Source organism: Gopherus evgoodei, unplaced genomic scaffold (assembly GCF_007399415.2).
Source record: "Gopherus evgoodei ecotype Sinaloan lineage unplaced genomic scaffold, rGopEvg1_v1.p scaffold_31_arrow_ctg1, whole genome shotgun sequence".
NCBI lineage: Eukaryota > Metazoa > Chordata > Testudines > Testudinidae > Gopherus > Gopherus evgoodei.
In genome coordinates, this window is record NW_022059983.1 from 4,845,060 (window position 1) to 4,860,554 (window position 15,495).

Genomic DNA, 15,495 nt, shown 5'->3' on the forward strand with positions numbered 1-15,495 from the left:
CTGGGCACTGGGCACCCACCCCAGCCTCCTGGGGTCATGGCGAAGGCAGGAAGAGATATGAGAGTCCGGGAGTCAGGACTGCTGGGTTCTACTAGGAGTTGGACCTAGTGGGTTGGAGCAGAGGGGCTGGGAGCCAGGACTCCTGGGTTCTACCCCCAGCTCCGGGAGAAGATTGAGGCCTAATGCGTTAGAGCAGGAGGGGCTGGGAGCTGGGCTAGGCAAGAGGAAAGGAGGGGGCTCTCAGGGTTACCCCTCCCTCTGGCACCAGCTGGCTAAATACTCCCCACCCCACCCCTCATGATTCCCCACTCCCCCAGAGCCAGCCAGTGCTTGTCCTGGGGCCAGATCTGGCCCAGCGCCCCCTAGGGGAAATCTGTGGAAATGTTGTGGGCAGAAGTTTGTAGCGCCGTTTGGTTTTCCAGAAGTCTGGGTGCTGAGGGTTGTACAAAGGCCCCATATCAGCCCTGACCACAGAGTCCTTGCACTGGGTGCAGCATGAGCTCTGGCAGCTGCTGTGGGCAGCCATTTCCTCCTGTCTCGCCAGGGGCAGAACCCGCCCGGACTAACTTCCCTGCACCTAATGGGGCAACCAACCACCATGGGGCAGGCAGGATTCGGCTCCTCCGCTTGGGGTCTATTGGTTGGAGCTGCTGGGGGGTCGGGTGGAGTGGGGTGGGGTGGGGCTGGGAGCCAGGACTCCTGCATTCTCTTTGCATCTGTGGTAGGGGAGTAGGATCTAGGGGTCATAGCATGGATGCTGGGAGCCAGGACTCCTGGACTCTCCACAGCTCTGGGCGGGGAGCAGGACAGAGATTCTCAAAATTTTATTGCACCACAACATCCTTCTGACAACAAAAATAACGACATGATCCCAGTGCCCTGTGTTACTCAGTAGTTAACAAATGCCCCCAGTGCCCTGTGTTACTCAAGAGTGAAGCCAGGGCACTGGAGTCATGTCCTTATTTTTTGTTGTCAGAAGGGGGTTGCCAGGGCTCTGGCCAGGGCTCAGGCTTCCTCCTATGGGCCTCAGTGAGTATAACACTGGCCCTGGCAACCTCATTAAAATGAACTGAGAACTGCTGGTCTAGTGGTTAGAGCAGGGGGGGAGGCTGGGAGCCAGGACTCCTGGGTTCTCTCTCTGGGTCTGGGAGGGAAGTGGGGTCTAGTGGTGAGAGCAGGGGACTGGGAGCCAGGACTTCTGGGCCAAGGGCTATCATGGCAAAAGAGCACAGGATGGGTTCATGGATGCCAAGCATGGACCCTGCAGTGAGAAACGCCTCCATCTGAAACCTGTCTCCCCCTGGAAGGACAGGTGAGCCAGCCCGTGGCACTCCCACATGAGCGTCAGTCTGTCCGTCTGTGCACACGCCAGGCGGACGGGGGCCCAGGATGCCCCCTTTGTCTCACAGCACCGATGCTATCAGAACAATGCAAACAGTGACTGATGCAGCTCCACCGTGGGGGAGGGACAGGACGCTGGACCCAGAGCCCTGCACGAGGCTGGGGTGAGGGTCTGCATTCCTGGAGCTGATTCATCCCTCCCCAAAGCAAGGCCCTGGGCGTGGAAGGCTGAGGCTGGGGACCCCAACCCCTCACTCTGGCCATGACGCCTTGGGACGTCTCACCATTTTCCCATCATTGGCCCGTCGATGTCAGTGTCCCCTCCCCTGCAATGCTACCCTGATGGCCCCTGGGGACCCATCGCCTCTGGTATCCTGGCTATAGAGCAAGGGACGACTGACCCCCTGCTGGGATCTGGCCCCATTGCCTCTATCTTTAGCAGTCAGTCAGGATTCCCTCCCACTCAGCTGTGGCCACTGTTTGTGACTTGGTGCTCTGTGCAGGGTTTTTATGTGCTCCGGAGCCCGAGCGAAGAAATATGAACTCGGATTTGTTTGTTTATTTAATATCGCGTTTCTGAAAGATGCTGCAGCCCGGGAGATCAAAGAACCATAAATCCAGCACAGCCTCTCCTCCGTGCCCTGTGGTAGAACCACTAGACCTCACTCCTCTTCCAGAGCCTGGGAGTTCTGGCTTCCAGCCCTTCACTGCTCTAACTACCAGACCCCACTCCCCTGCCTGAGCCTGGACTAGAACCCACGGGGCCTCACCCCCAGCAGGATGCAGTAGCTGACTGGTAGGAAGGGAGGCTCAGACTCCCTTGAGGACGTGCTGGTTCACATCTCGCACAAGGAAGTAACGATTGCATCTCTCATCCTTTCTGCGTGGGTTTCTGAGGAGAGGGACCAGTGGGGTTTCCTGGAGCTCAGCCACGGACACAATATAACCAGCCGCCTGGGTACAGGAAACTCACTACCCAGCCAGGACGCAGGAGACCAGCCACCAGCTCGTCCCTGACACATCACTTGGGGTGGCTCCCAGCGTGGACACCTGGATTCCAGCCCTTCTGCAGGCTCTCAGCGCACTGACTGCTGGAAAGGAGGTGAGGCTGGGCTCTCTAGCTGTCTGGATTAGGGCTTGTAAGGAGGGGAGTGGGGTCTAGTGGTTACAGCAGGGGAAAATGGGGAGTTGGGAGTCCTGGGTTCTATCACTGGCTCTGGACAGGGAGTGGGGTCTAGTGGTTAAAGTCAGGGGCAGGGCTCCTGGGTTCTCTTCCCAGTCCTGACCAGTTTGTGTTTCCCTTTACCAGTCATGCCCAGGCCTCTGGGCAAAGTTTAGTTTAGTTTTTGTGAAATTAAAAGGAAACAAACAAGCAATTAAGTAAATGGGAAGAGGCTGCCTCAGCTGGCCCCTGGGTTCTAGCCCCGGCTCTGGGAGGGGAGTGGGGTCTAGTGGTTAGAGACAGGGGCTGGGGGGGAGCCAGGACTCCTGTGCTCTTTCCCCAGTGTGGCCAGCCCCTTTCCCTGCTCTGACTCTGTTCTTCAAGCTGTAAAATGGGGGTGAAGGTTTGTGACCTAATTTGGCCATGCGCTCGTCCACCTCCGAGCGATCAGGGCTGAGCGACATGGGCAGTGGGGGATGGAAATTTGTCTAGCTCAGCTGAGTAATTGCAAGGTGGGCACAGGAAGAGGGGAATCCTGAGACAGAAGAACCCAACAGTCCATGTACAGGTGGGTATCCAGCACTGGGATGGGGAGGTGCCAGTCAGGATGTGGGGCGCGGTCATTCCATCCCCCACAGAATGGGTTCCCCTCTTGGAGGAAGAGACTGGAGGGGACAATTCCTCCCACCCTGGGCAGCGGCTCCATTACCAACGACTCTTGGAACCTGACAATGGGTCTGATCTCCTCGTGGTTCCATGTCATGCCACCACATCTGAGCAGCCAGCCAGGCCAGGAGAAGTGGGTTTCTGTCTGAGAACAGAGAGTGGAAGGACAGAAAAGTAACTGCAGGAGGGCATGACAAGGAGAGAAGTGCTGGCTGGCACATACACCCACCCCAATTCCAAGAACCCAGGAGTCCTGGCTCCCAGCCTCCTGCTGCGACTACTAGAATCCACAGCCTTCCCAGATCTGGGGACAGAACGTAAGAGTCCTGACCACAAGACCCCTCCAGCTCTGACCACTAGACCTGACTCCTCTCCCAGAGCTGGGGATGGAACCCAAGAGTCCTGGTGCTGAGACACCCACCTCCCCAGCTCTAACCACTAGATCCCACTCCTCTCCCAGACCTGGGGATAGAACCCAGGAGTCCTGGCTCTCAGCCCCCTGCTGTAACCCATTAGATCCCACTCCCCTCCCAGAGCTATGGATAGAACCCAGGAGTCCTGGCTCCGCAGGATTACCCCAAGGAGTGAAAATAAGCTGGCCAAGCTGTGTAGCAGGATTGCTGCAGGTCAGATCAGCCCAGCGCCTGATTTTACGAGCTGGCTAAAATGACAGCAGTGTGTGATGGGGGATATTTCTATTCAAAGTGGGGACTCTGTTTACACAGCCAAGCCCTGAGCGATTTAGCTCTCTTGGGCATCCGTGGGTGGAATGACCAGCAATCCCACCCTGCCGTGACTGAGATCCAACTTGGGCAAAGAGTAGGGAGCCGGCAGGTTGTGGGAACCGGCTGACCCAGGATTCAAACCTGTGGCTTGGCCTGATGCCTCTTGCATAGAGCTGGGGCAAGCGAGTGCAGTACAAGGCTGTGGATACTAGGGGGAGAAAGGCAGGGGGATGGATAGACAGCTGTTAAGAGACATGGATGGGAGTCCATGAGGCTGGATAGCTAGATACAGGGTGCGTATGGAGAAAGATGGATATAGAGGCTCATGGGTGGGATAGCTCTGCTGTCTTTTCATCTATACCCATGTACCTTATCCATCCAGAACCCAGGAGTCCTGGCTCTTAGCACCCTGCCCCCTGCTGTAACCCATTAGACCCCACTCCCCTCCCAGATCTGGGACTAGAACCCAGGAGTCCTGGCTCCCAGTCTGCTAGACACCTCCCCCCACCTTTGGTAAGGGATCTAGAAGCCGTGATTACAGACAGCAGAAGGACTGGCGGAGCCCAGGCAATGGTTTACTTTACAGGAGGTTTATTAACTTCTCCTTAATGAGGCTTTTTAAGGATCGATCCCTACAGGTAGGAGGCGGGAGTAGAGCTACGTGAACCCCGGGAAAGGAGGGGCCCATCGCAGCTTGGCATGAGGGCACCCACAGCCTGTCTAAAGCACGGGTGCAGGACGCCCTGGCCCAGGGCCACCCAGAGGATTCAGGGGGCCTGGTGTCTTCCCTGGCACTTCGGCAGTGGTCCCGGGGCTAAAGGACTCCTCCGCCGCCGAATTGCAGCCGAAGACCTGGAGCGGAAGAAACTCTGGGGCCCCGGGCCCCGTGAGAGTTTTCTGGGGCTCTGCGGCAAGTGAAGGACCTCGCTCCGGGGCCCCGAAAAATTCTCATGGGGGCCCCTGCGGGCCCTGGGGCAAATTGCCCCACTTGGCCACTGGGAAAACTGGCAGGCTGGTCTTCAGAGTCACTGGGATGGCTCAGCGGCTGGAGGGGGAAGCCAGGACTCCTGGGTTCTCTCCCTGGTTCGGGGCAGAGAGTGGAGTCTAGTGGGTTGTGTGGATCTGAAAGCTCAAGAATCCTGGGTTGTGTTTCGTAATTCTACTGTGCATTGACTCCTTATCCCCTATTTTAACCACAAAATCACTCCTCAGAACCAGGGAGAGAACCCAGGAGTCCTGGCGCCCATCCCCCCTGCCTGGCCACTAGACCGCACATTTGATAATAGCTATGAAAATTTCCTTCTGAGGAAAAGCCACTTCCCTGTCCTACGAGCTGCCCGCTTGCCCCCCCTCTCCCCCCAGCCCATCCCTGTGTATTTGCTCACGCAATCTCATGCATCCCAGACCAGCCGATCTCTCCAGCGCTGGCCCCCCCGCGTCTGCCCTGGGCTAAACAGGAAACTGAGCTAAATAAATATGAGAGCCCGCTACATAAATTCCAGCCTCAGGTCTAGTGTCAGCTAACACAGCAGGAGCCCTGAGCTTGCTCGCATGGCTATGGGTAAGGAGGGACTAGGAGCCAGGACCCCTGGGTTCAATCCCCAGGCCTAGCAGGAGAGTGGGATCAAGGGGATTGGAGCAGCAGGGGCTGGGAGCCAGGACCCCTGGGTTCCTTCAGCAGCTGACAAGGCTTTTGTCCTTTGTAGAAGCCAAGACGATGAGCGCGACCATTTGCACCCCGGTGGTTCTCACCGTCTACATCTTCACCTTCCTGATCGGCCTCCTGTCCAACCTCCTGGCCTTCTACACCTTCCTGGTGAAGGTCTGCCAGAAAACCACCCCCGTCGACATCCTTCTCCTCAACCTCACCATATCCGATATCTCCCTCCTCATCTTCCTGCCCTTCAGGATGGTGGAGGCTGCCTCAGGCATGGAGTGGTCCTTGCCTGCTTTCCTCTGCCCACTCACCAACTACTTCTACTACAGTAGCATCTACATCAGCTCCCTCTTCCTCATGGCCGTCAGCATTGAGCGCTACTTGGGCGTGGCCTTTCCTATCAAGTACAAGCTCTGGCGCCGGCCAGCCTATGCCACAGCTGCCTCCGTGGTCTTCTGGGTGGTGGGCTGTACCCACTGCAGCATCGTCTACATTGTCCAATACCAAGACCCGAGCCAGAACAGGACAGCACCCTTCAACAATGCGTCCCACTGCTACGAAGATTTCTCCCCTACACAGCTCCAGATCCTGCTCCCTGTCCGGCTCGAGATCTTCCTGGTCCTCTTCTGCCTCCCCTTCACCGTCACCATCTTCTGCTACGTCAACTTCGTCCGCATCCTGATGGCCCTGCCCAACATCCCGGCCCGGAGGAAGCAGCGGGCCGTGGGCCTGGCTGTGGCCACCTTGTTCAACTTCATAGTCTGCTTCGCCCCCTACAACCTGTCCCATGTGGTGGGCTTTGTCCAGAACAAGAGCCCCTCCTGGAGGGTGTACGCTCTTCTCCTCAGCACCCTCAACGCGGCCTTGGACCCCGCCATCTTCTACTTCTCCTCCACTGCTGTCCAACGGGCCTTCACCAAGTGCCTGGCCGGCCTGTGGCACAAACTCAGCCCCTTCATGGCCCGGTGCCATCTCCCCTACTTGACTTGCAGCGGGGAAGGGGGCAGAGAGGGGGAGGCAGACAGTGGGGACGAGGCTGAGGGGTCAATGACTTGACTCCCAGGGTGACACCAACTCTCTGTTTCTTCCGCAGAGCCTTCCTTGTCCTATGTGTCACAGGAGAAAGAGATCCTGCACTTCAGACAGGGACGGCATCTTCTGTCCTTCCCTGCACCTCCTGAGAGTAGACAGCAGCGTGTGGCAGGGCTTGGAGCTGGTGCCCAACTTCCACAAGGCTTTGGCCTACTTGAGCTTCTATGTGGTTGGCCAAACTTGGCTCCAAAGGGCTTTGGTTGACCTGAAGTCGGGGTCGCCATGGTGTCAAGGGCCTTCTTATGCCGCTGCCGGGCCACAACTAAGCAGTTGACCAAGCTGTCACTGGACTTTGGCTTACTTCAGCTTTGGAGCGAGTGTCCCAACTTCCTCAAGGATCCGGCCTCTCTCTGTGTCAGGGTCATCATGGCGTCAAAGGCCTTCCTTGGTCGCTGCTGGCTCACAAGCGAAACATAGACCGATTTCAGCTGGAGGGTCCCCTCAGCGCCCTCCACTCACTCCTGGTCTTTCCTTCTCCATGGTTGGACTAATGGGCAAACAATTTACTATGGGTTGTAACTGCAAGGGGGGAACCAAGTGGGGGTTGCTTGAGGGAGGGCAAACAAGCTGGGCTGAGCTTGTCCCATTTCGGGGAACCATTTAGTGGCAGATGAACAAGGACCAGGCTCCGTGAGGGGCCTGTGGGCCCCGAGTTTGCCCTTGTTGTGCTATGGAGAGCTCCTCATTCTTGGCCACTAGCATTAGTGCATGTTGGCCTCTGTGGAAATGTTGTTACTGCCTCAGTGGGACTGGAATGCAAGAGGCTGCAGCCCAGCTCGCTATTGCTTGAGCGAAAGGAGAAATGCCGTGTGTTGGCAGCAGGGTGGATGGGAAGGATTTGGACTCTGGACCTTCACTATCAATGCAGGGCGCTCTATGCAAACAGTCGTGGGAAGGCTTTTACTGAGCAGGATTAGAAAGCAGGACTTCCAGCACCACAGTGAATGGCTCACGTGATCTAAAGGCAGAGTACCTTTTGCAGCAGTAATAGAGCTGTTATCCTCCAAGTATGCTGTTGGTGGGGGATGGGCGATTAGCAGGCACCCGTACAATGGACACTGGTCCCTGTGGGTCTGTTCCAGGTCCGGACATAGAGCTGAGATCTCCCTCACGCAAGGTCCTGCATCTCCTCCCTTCGCTGGTGTATCTGGCGCCCCCCAGGCGCAGTGGCTTTAGCTACATATTAAATAAAGTTATTGATTTATTATCCAATAGTGATTATTTTCTAATTTTTCTTGTGATCTAGTGGGTTGGAGTCAGTGGGGCTGGAAGCCAGGACTCATAAGAACATAAGAGCGGCCAAACTGGGTGAGACTAAAGGTCCATCTAACCCAGTGTCCTGTCTTCCAACAGTGGCCAATGCCAGGTGCCCCAGAGGGAATGATCAGAACAGGGAATCATCAAGTGATCCATCCCCTGTCACCCATTCCCAGCTTCTAGCAAACAGAGGCTTGGGACACTTGGGTCTATAACCAGTTTTGGGAGGGGAGTGGGGTCTGTGAGTTAGAGTTGGGTGGGTGCTGGGCGCCAGAACTCCTGGGTTCTATCCATGTGAGGGGACCAGGGCTAGGAAGTAGAACACAAGCACATTGTGTCTGTCGACTTTTAATTAACTGCAGGGCGTGAATCTGGCACAGCATGTAAACAAACAGTGTCTCCCTGGCACCCATATTAACTGGGGTTAATGGATAACTGGGCTGAGCAGGGCCTGGGGCTGCCAGGGGATCTCGCATGGGCAGCTGGAGGAACCACCAGGTCCCAGACCATGGGATGCTGCCACGGAGCTCACCCCCCACCCCCAGGACTTCCACAGAGCAGGAGCCCCCCCATACAGTTCCCTGTAAACAGATGTGCAGTCCCCTCTCCTGGGCTCAGTCACCGTGGCCTGTCCAGCTCCTTGGAGGGGTCAGCGGGCAGGGGTGGGGGGAAGCTGGGTGCAGGTTGGCTCCTGCTCCTAATGGGGCTGAGACCCAGCAAACCTCATTGCACAGCGAGCTCCCAAGAGCAGCTGTTAGCAGATAAACAAATGAGAGTGGTGCAGACACGCACAGGGAGTGCCCCTCCCCAACACTGCATTGCAACCCCCCCCCACACACACACACAGGCAGCAGCAGGGGCGGCTCCAGGCCTGTCAGCTGTGCTTGGGGTGGCAAAATGCCTAGAGACACCCCTGGGCAGCAGGTAGGGGAACTGTGGGGGAGAGAGAGGGAGGTGTGTCTGTTCATACACACGAGCACAGGGCTCGTCCCCTCAAGCAGGGGGCAGGAGGTACACTCCCTTAACCCCACCCCCCATCCCACCCACACAGCTGCACACAATCTCAGCACACTCACGCACCCATAAGACATTCACACACCACAACAGCCGTATGGAACAGAGTGTGTGCGCTTAGCAGGGTGAACTCACTGCCCATGCCAGGGCGGCACTAGGGGGCGCTACGCTGCAGGGGGCAGGGCGGAGTCTCTCCCCTGGCAGTTCGGGCTGGCCCTGATACCCCAGAGCAGGACTAGGGGGCGCTGTGCTGCAGGGGGGTGGGGTGGGGGCTCTCCCCTGGCAGTTTGGGCTGCCCCAAATGCCCCAGGCTGGCACTAGGGGGCGCTGTGCTGCAGAGAGCGGAGGGCTGTCCCCTGGCAGTCAGGACTGGTCCCGATTCCCCAGGGCAGCACTAGGGGGCGCTGTGCTGCAGGGGGCAGGGTGGGGGCTCTCCCCTGGCAGGCAGGGCTGGTGCCGATGCCCCAGGGCAGCACTAGGGGGCGCTGTGCTGCAGGGGGCAGGGTGGGGGCTCTCCCCTGGCAGTCCGGGCTGGTGCCGATGCCCCAGGCTGGCACTAGGGGGCGCTGTGCTGCAGGGGGCAGGGTGGGGGCTCTCCCCAGCAGTCAGGGCTGGCCCCGATGCCCCAGGCAGTGCTATAATCTGCCTGTGTCTGCAGCTGGGGGTTTCTACCCTGCGCTCTGTGCACAGACCTGAATCTCCAGGGCCATCTGGTGGGCTCAGGGCTGATAGCAAGACTGATGGACACGCTCCTGTGTCGGGGGATTTCTCCACAGGCCACAGGGCTGGCCCAGAGCGAGTGTCCCATCCTTCCCTTACATCGGCCGTAGCAGCAGAGCTGTGGAGGGATGCGGGGGGCTGCAGGTCAGGAATGAGGGGCACTGGCAGAGCTTGTCGGGGGGGGGGAGAGTCCAGGGCTGGGCTGGCAGGGGGCTGCGGGTCGGGAGTGAGGGGTACCGGCAGAGCTGGGGGGTGGGGGGAGCCCAGGGCTGGGCTGGCAGGGGGCTGTGGGTCAGGAGTGAAGGGGTCTGGAAGCCCTGGGGAGTGGGGAGCCCAGGGCTGGGCTGGCAGGGGGCTGCGGGTCAGGAGTGAGGGGCACCGGCAGAGCTGGGGAGTGGGGAGCCCAGGGCAGGGCTGGCAGGGGGCTGCGGGTCAGGAGTGATGGGCACCGGCAGAGCTGGGGGGTGGGGGGAGCCCAGGGCTGGGCTGGCAGGGGGCTGTGGGTCAGGAGTGAGGGGGTCTGGAAGCCCTGGACAGTGGGGAGCCCAGGGCTGGGCTGGCAGGGGGCTGCGGGTCGGGAGTGAGGGGTACCGGCAGAGCTGGGGGGTGGGGGGAGCCCAGGGCTGGGCTGGCAGGGGGCTGTGGGTCAGGAGTGAAGGGGTCTGGAAGCCCTGGGGAGTGGGGAGCCCAGGGCTGGGCTGGCAGGGGGCTGCGGGTCAGGAGTGAGGGGCACCGGCAGAGCTGGGGGGTGGGGGGAGCTCAGGGCTGGGCTGGCAGGGGGCTGCGGGTCGGGAGTGAGGGGCACCAGCAGAGCTGGGGGGTGGGGGGAGCCCAGGGCTGGGCTGTCAGGGGGCTGTGGGTCAGGAGTGAAGGGGTCTGGAAGCCCTGGGGAGTGGGGAGCCCAGGGCTGGGCTGGCAGGGGGCTGCGGGTCAGGAGTGAGGGGCACCGGCAGAGCTGGGGGGTGGGGGGAGCCCAGGGCAGGGCTGGGCTGTCAGGGGGCTGTGGCTCAGGAGTGAAGGGGTCTGGAAGCCCTGGGGAGTGGGGAGCCCAGGGCTGGGCTGGCAGGGGGCTGCGGGTCAGGAGTGAGGGGCACCGGCAGAGCTGGGGGGTGGGGGGAGCCCAGGGCAGGGCTGGGCTGGCAGGGGGCTGCGGGTCAGGAGTGAGGGGCACCGGCAGAGCTGTGTCTGGACTAGGCTGTGGCAGCTGAGGCAGGACCTGGGAGCCTGGGCAAGGGGCCTGCAAGGCATGCGGGTGGCGGGCGGCGGGGGCGGAGGGGGCGGCGGTCGGGAGCTCCCTGGAAGGCATCACTCAGCTCTGGCACCATCTGCTTTTCCCAACAAGTCCCGGAGCCGCCCCCTAAGCACGGCACAAGGACCGGCCCTGTGAAGACGCTCCGTGGCCTGGCTACGCAGCACCTGCAGTCCATGGGCAGACCCCAGTCTGCCAGAGACCCCCACCCCACCCCGTGTCCCCTCCTGCCCCTGACTGTCCCCACCTTTGGAGCACCAAACCCCCCCTTCCCCCAGATTTCCTACAGTCCTGGAAAAAAGCCAGGTGCAGTATTTGCTGTGTCCACCAGAGGGCACGAGCACCTCACACCTGAGCCCCAGAGGGATGTGGGGCACCAGAGTCTGGAGCCGACAGTCCCACCCTGACTATTCAGAGGATGCAGTGGCAGAAGGTGGCCAGGGATGGGGGCGTTAGTGGGGACACACGTGCACTGGAGCTAACACCCAGCGAGGGGTTTCTGAGTTACAGGGTACTTGGCACTGGGCGGGGTAACCAGGTAATGGCCCAGCCATGCTGGGGGCCCCAAGTATCCCTGAGGGATGGGGCACCAGAAGGAAACCAAAAGCCAGTGGTGGGCAGGCTGGCGGCGGCGGGAATCCACAGAAATTCGCAAGATCCTACAGCCTCGTGTGTCTCTTTTTGCGGGGGAGGTGGGGTGTGGGGGGGTTAGATGATATTCACCACCTGGATGAGTCTGGCCGTTACGGAGCAGCCAGGCCAAAGGCAGCCAAGGTCAATGAGGGCATCGCAGCTGCAATCCCCTGACATGGTTTTCCCCGGGGCCGTTTGCTTTTCAGCTATTGCTCCACTGCTGCAAGGGGCCCCGACACCCCCGCGGCCTTTCAATTTGATGTTTTTAAAATAAATTCCACAGATAATCTCCACTTTTCGGCTTCAGTGTTTCCGCCACCCCCAATTTTCATCTATTTCAATGTTCAGAGTTGCAGGAGATGATGATGGGATCAGACAATGGGGATTGGAGATCTGGGCCAAAAGAAATCTGATGAGGTTCAACAAGGACAAGTGCAGGGAACAAGGAAGAATCCCATGCACCGCTACAGTCTGCAGACTGACTGGCTAAGCAGCAGTTCTGCAGAAAAGGACCTGGGGATTACAGCAGATGAGAAACTGGATATGAGTCAGCAGTGTGCCCTTGTTGCCAAGAAGGCTAACGGCCTATTGGGCTGCATTCGTAGGAGCATTGCCAGGAGATTGTGATCATTCCCCTCTCTTTGGCACTGGTGAGGCCACATCTGGAGTATTGTGTCCAGTTTTGGACCCCACACTACAAGGAGGATGTGGACAAATTGGAAAGAGTCCAGCGGAGGGTAACAAAAATGATCAGGGGACTGGGGCACATGACTTATGAGGAGAGGCTGAGGGAACTGGGATTGTTTAGTCTGCAGAAGAGAAGAATGAGGGGGGATTTGATAGCTGCTTTCAACTACCTGAAAGGGGGTTCCAAAGAGGATGGATCTAGACTGTTCTCAGAGGTGGCAGATGACAGAACAAGGAGCAATGGTCTCAAGTTGCAGTGGGGGAGGTCTAAGTTGGATATTAGGAAACCCTATTTCACTCGGAGTATGGTGAAGCACTGGACTGGGTTACCCTAGGGAAGTGGTAGAATCTCCTTCATTAGAGGTTTTTAAGATCAGGCTTGACAAACGACTGTCTGGGGTGATTTACTTGGGGATTGGTCCTGCTTTGAGCAGGGGATTGGACTAGGTGACCTCCTGAGGTCTTTTCCAACCCTGATCTTCTCTGATTCTATGACTAAATTTTAATGACCCAACTGCTGAGATTCCAAAAGTTGACGCTAATCATTAAACCTTCGACCGTCAGTGTTACCTGTCAATACAGACATCGTCAGTAACTTTAAAGGGAGGGTGGCTCGATCTCAAGCTGTTTCTCTGGGGTCGACTGGCTGTTGATTCTGGTTGTTATCAATGGAAAGATTTGTGAATTTTTACCTTTAGGGAACTTGCATTTTGTGGCAGAAATGGAAAGACGTGGGCTTCGCTCGCTCATTGGCTAGAGGGTGAGTGCTGGTAAAAAGTCTTTTTGTGAGCAAAGAAAGCAATAGGCCAACCAGGCTTAGGCAGTGTCCTCAGCACTAGATTAGCTCAGAGGCTGCTGGGACGGGGACGGACCGCGCGAGCATGGCACACACTGCTCGGACAAGGCGTGCAAGGATCAGGATTCACATTCTGCTGCTCCCACAGCTGCTGCCAAAGACGGCTGAAAAAAATGACCCTGTTAGGGCTGATTCATGCGTAAAACCTGCCGCCTGATTGTCCCCCCCCACAAGCACAGGCGGTACAATCGGTGCTGGCGCTCGTGGTGCAGATGCCACCAGCAACACAGGGACCCAAGCATAGACACACACAGCAATGTCACTCCCACAGCGGCTGTGTGCCGACACTGGGTCGCCTGGATTGTGTAGTGTAGACGTCTGTCCTGGCAAGAGTCATTAATCACTGGAAGAATTTCCCGAGGGGCCTGGGGCCTTCTCTATCAGCGCAGGGTTTAGATCAGGATTGGCTGTGTTTCTCCCAGGTCGGCTCCGGGGTTATTGGGGGCAGTTCTCTGGCCTGTCCCATGCAGGAGGGCTGGAATGTGGCTGGCTCTGTGCAGGCCCCTGTCCCCCAAACAAGCCTCACTGGAAGGGTTTATTTTGCCTGTGACACAAAAAAAGTGCTGTGACAATGGTAATAGTTCCCCCCTCCATATTTAAAGGGAGGCACATGCCCACTGATCCTGCAGGTGAGTGTGAGGGGGATAAACTGGCTGGCACACGGCTCGTGGCAGGATGCAGAGTGGGACCCAGCTGGCAGGCTGCACATGGCAGGAAGCAGAATGGGACCCAGCTGGCACGTGGCAGAACACAGAGTGGGATCCAGCCGGTAGGCTGCACGTGGCAGGACACGGAGCAGGACCCAGCTGGCACGTGGCAAGATGTAGAGTGGGATCCGGCCGGCAGGCTGCACATGGCAGGATGCAGAGCAGGACCCGGCTGGCAGGCTGCACGTGGCAGGACACAGAGTGGGACCTGTCTGGCACACGGCACACGGCAGGATGCAGAATGGGACCCGGTCGGCACACGGCACATGGCAGGATGCAGAGTGGGACCCGGCCGGCAGGCTGCATGTGGTAGGAGACAGAGCGGGACTCGGCCGGCACACGGCACGTGGCAGGATGCAAAGCAGGACACGACTGGCATACGGCACGTGGCAGGATGCAGAGCTGGACCAGGCCGGCACATGGCACGTGGCGGCCTCACATTTTCCTACTCCAACAGCTGCAGCTAAAAAAGCCAGAAAAAATGACCTGTGCATAAAACCTGCCTCCCATTTGTCCTCTCTGAAATACAAGCACCTTTGAGGGGGCATTTCCTGCTCTGAAATTATTTGACACACGTTTCCCTGCATTCAAACTCCAGGGAAAATCCCAACCACAGCGGCTGGGAGTAACTGTCTGGCCTGGCCCCGTGAGGCTGACCTTTCCATCATCCTGATCCGGCTACGTGGAACCCAGCGAGTCTCCCCTCCTCCCCGGGCGTCAGTGCTGTGGTGAAGGCTATGGGAGTGGAGAGCTCCGACCTGCGATGTCTAGACGCAGACAGTGATGGATGGAGATTTTAACAGGCTGTGGCGGTCTTTCGGACGGCAGGGGGAACGGAGGGCAGGCTCGGATGTGTGAAGCAATTATAATGCCACCAGACGGAGCCCCGGGGGAGGGATTTTGAAGGCTGGTTTTGATAACAAAGACCAGAGAGGCGGTCGACGCTGTGTCAGCCCAGACGCTGTGCTGCTCACGTTGCCTGTTGCTGGCTTTCAGGGGCCGCGGTAACGGTACAATCGGTGCAGGTCCTCATGGTGTGGACACGCACCGGTGACACGGGGACCCAAGCGTAGACACAGGCAGCGATGTCATTCCCACAGCGGCCGTGTGCTGACGTTGGGTCGCTTTGATTGTGTAGTGTAGACGTCTGTTCCAGCGAGTGCCATTAATCACTGGAACAATTTCCCGAGGGGCCTGGGGCCTTCTCCATTGGTGCAGGGATTAGATCAGGGTTGGCTGGGTTTTTAATGGATTGGCGCTGGGGTCATTGGGGGCAGTTCTCCGGTCTGTCCCATGCAGGAGGGCTGGAGTGTGGCTGGCTTCGTGACAATGTTAACAGTCCCCCCCTCATATTGAATCAAAGGGTAAGGCTGGTGCTTAGCAAAGGATCCTGCAAGTGGGCATGAGGGAGACAAACCGGCCAGCAGGCTGCACGTGGCAAGACACAGAGAGAGACCCGGCCACTGGGCGTGGTTGGTGAGGGCATGTGTCAGGGCAGCTGTCTGGAGTTGCCAGAGTCCCTGGCCCGGGGGGTAACCAGGTTACGTCCCAGCCGAGCCAGCCACTGGCCCAGCGCAAATCAAACACACACTGAGCCGCCCCCAGCACCGCCCACCTCGGGGAGAACCTGCCAGCTTGACACCAGACTCCCTGGCAGGTCTACCCCGCAGGGCTCCTTAGATCAGCCGGGGCAACGTCCTGCAGTGCCTGGCCAGACACTGGCGCTCGA

At 58.6% G+C, this 15,495-nt stretch overlaps 1 protein-coding gene across 2 annotated transcripts; it reads left to right on the plus strand.

Annotated features, from left to right (window-relative positions):
* Positions 1–2,369: 2,369 nt before the first annotated feature.
* LOC115640494 (free fatty acid receptor 2-like) lies at positions 2,370–7,781 on the plus strand. Of its 2 annotated transcripts, none has more exons than XM_030543312.1 (2): positions 2,370–2,443; positions 5,601–7,781. In XM_030543312.1, exon 2 carries the CDS (start codon positions 5,612–5,614, stop codon positions 6,605–6,607), a length of 996 nt encoding a protein of 331 aa, XP_030399172.1. In that variant the 5' UTR covers positions 2,370–2,443; positions 5,601–5,611; the 3' UTR covers positions 6,608–7,781. The 2 variants fall into 2 exon arrangements, with proteins under 2 accessions (XP_030399172.1, XP_030399171.1); XM_030543311.1 differs by lacking the exon at positions 2,370–2,443 and adding an exon at positions 5,436–5,455.
* The last annotated feature ends 7,714 nt before the right edge of the window (positions 7,782–15,495 follow it).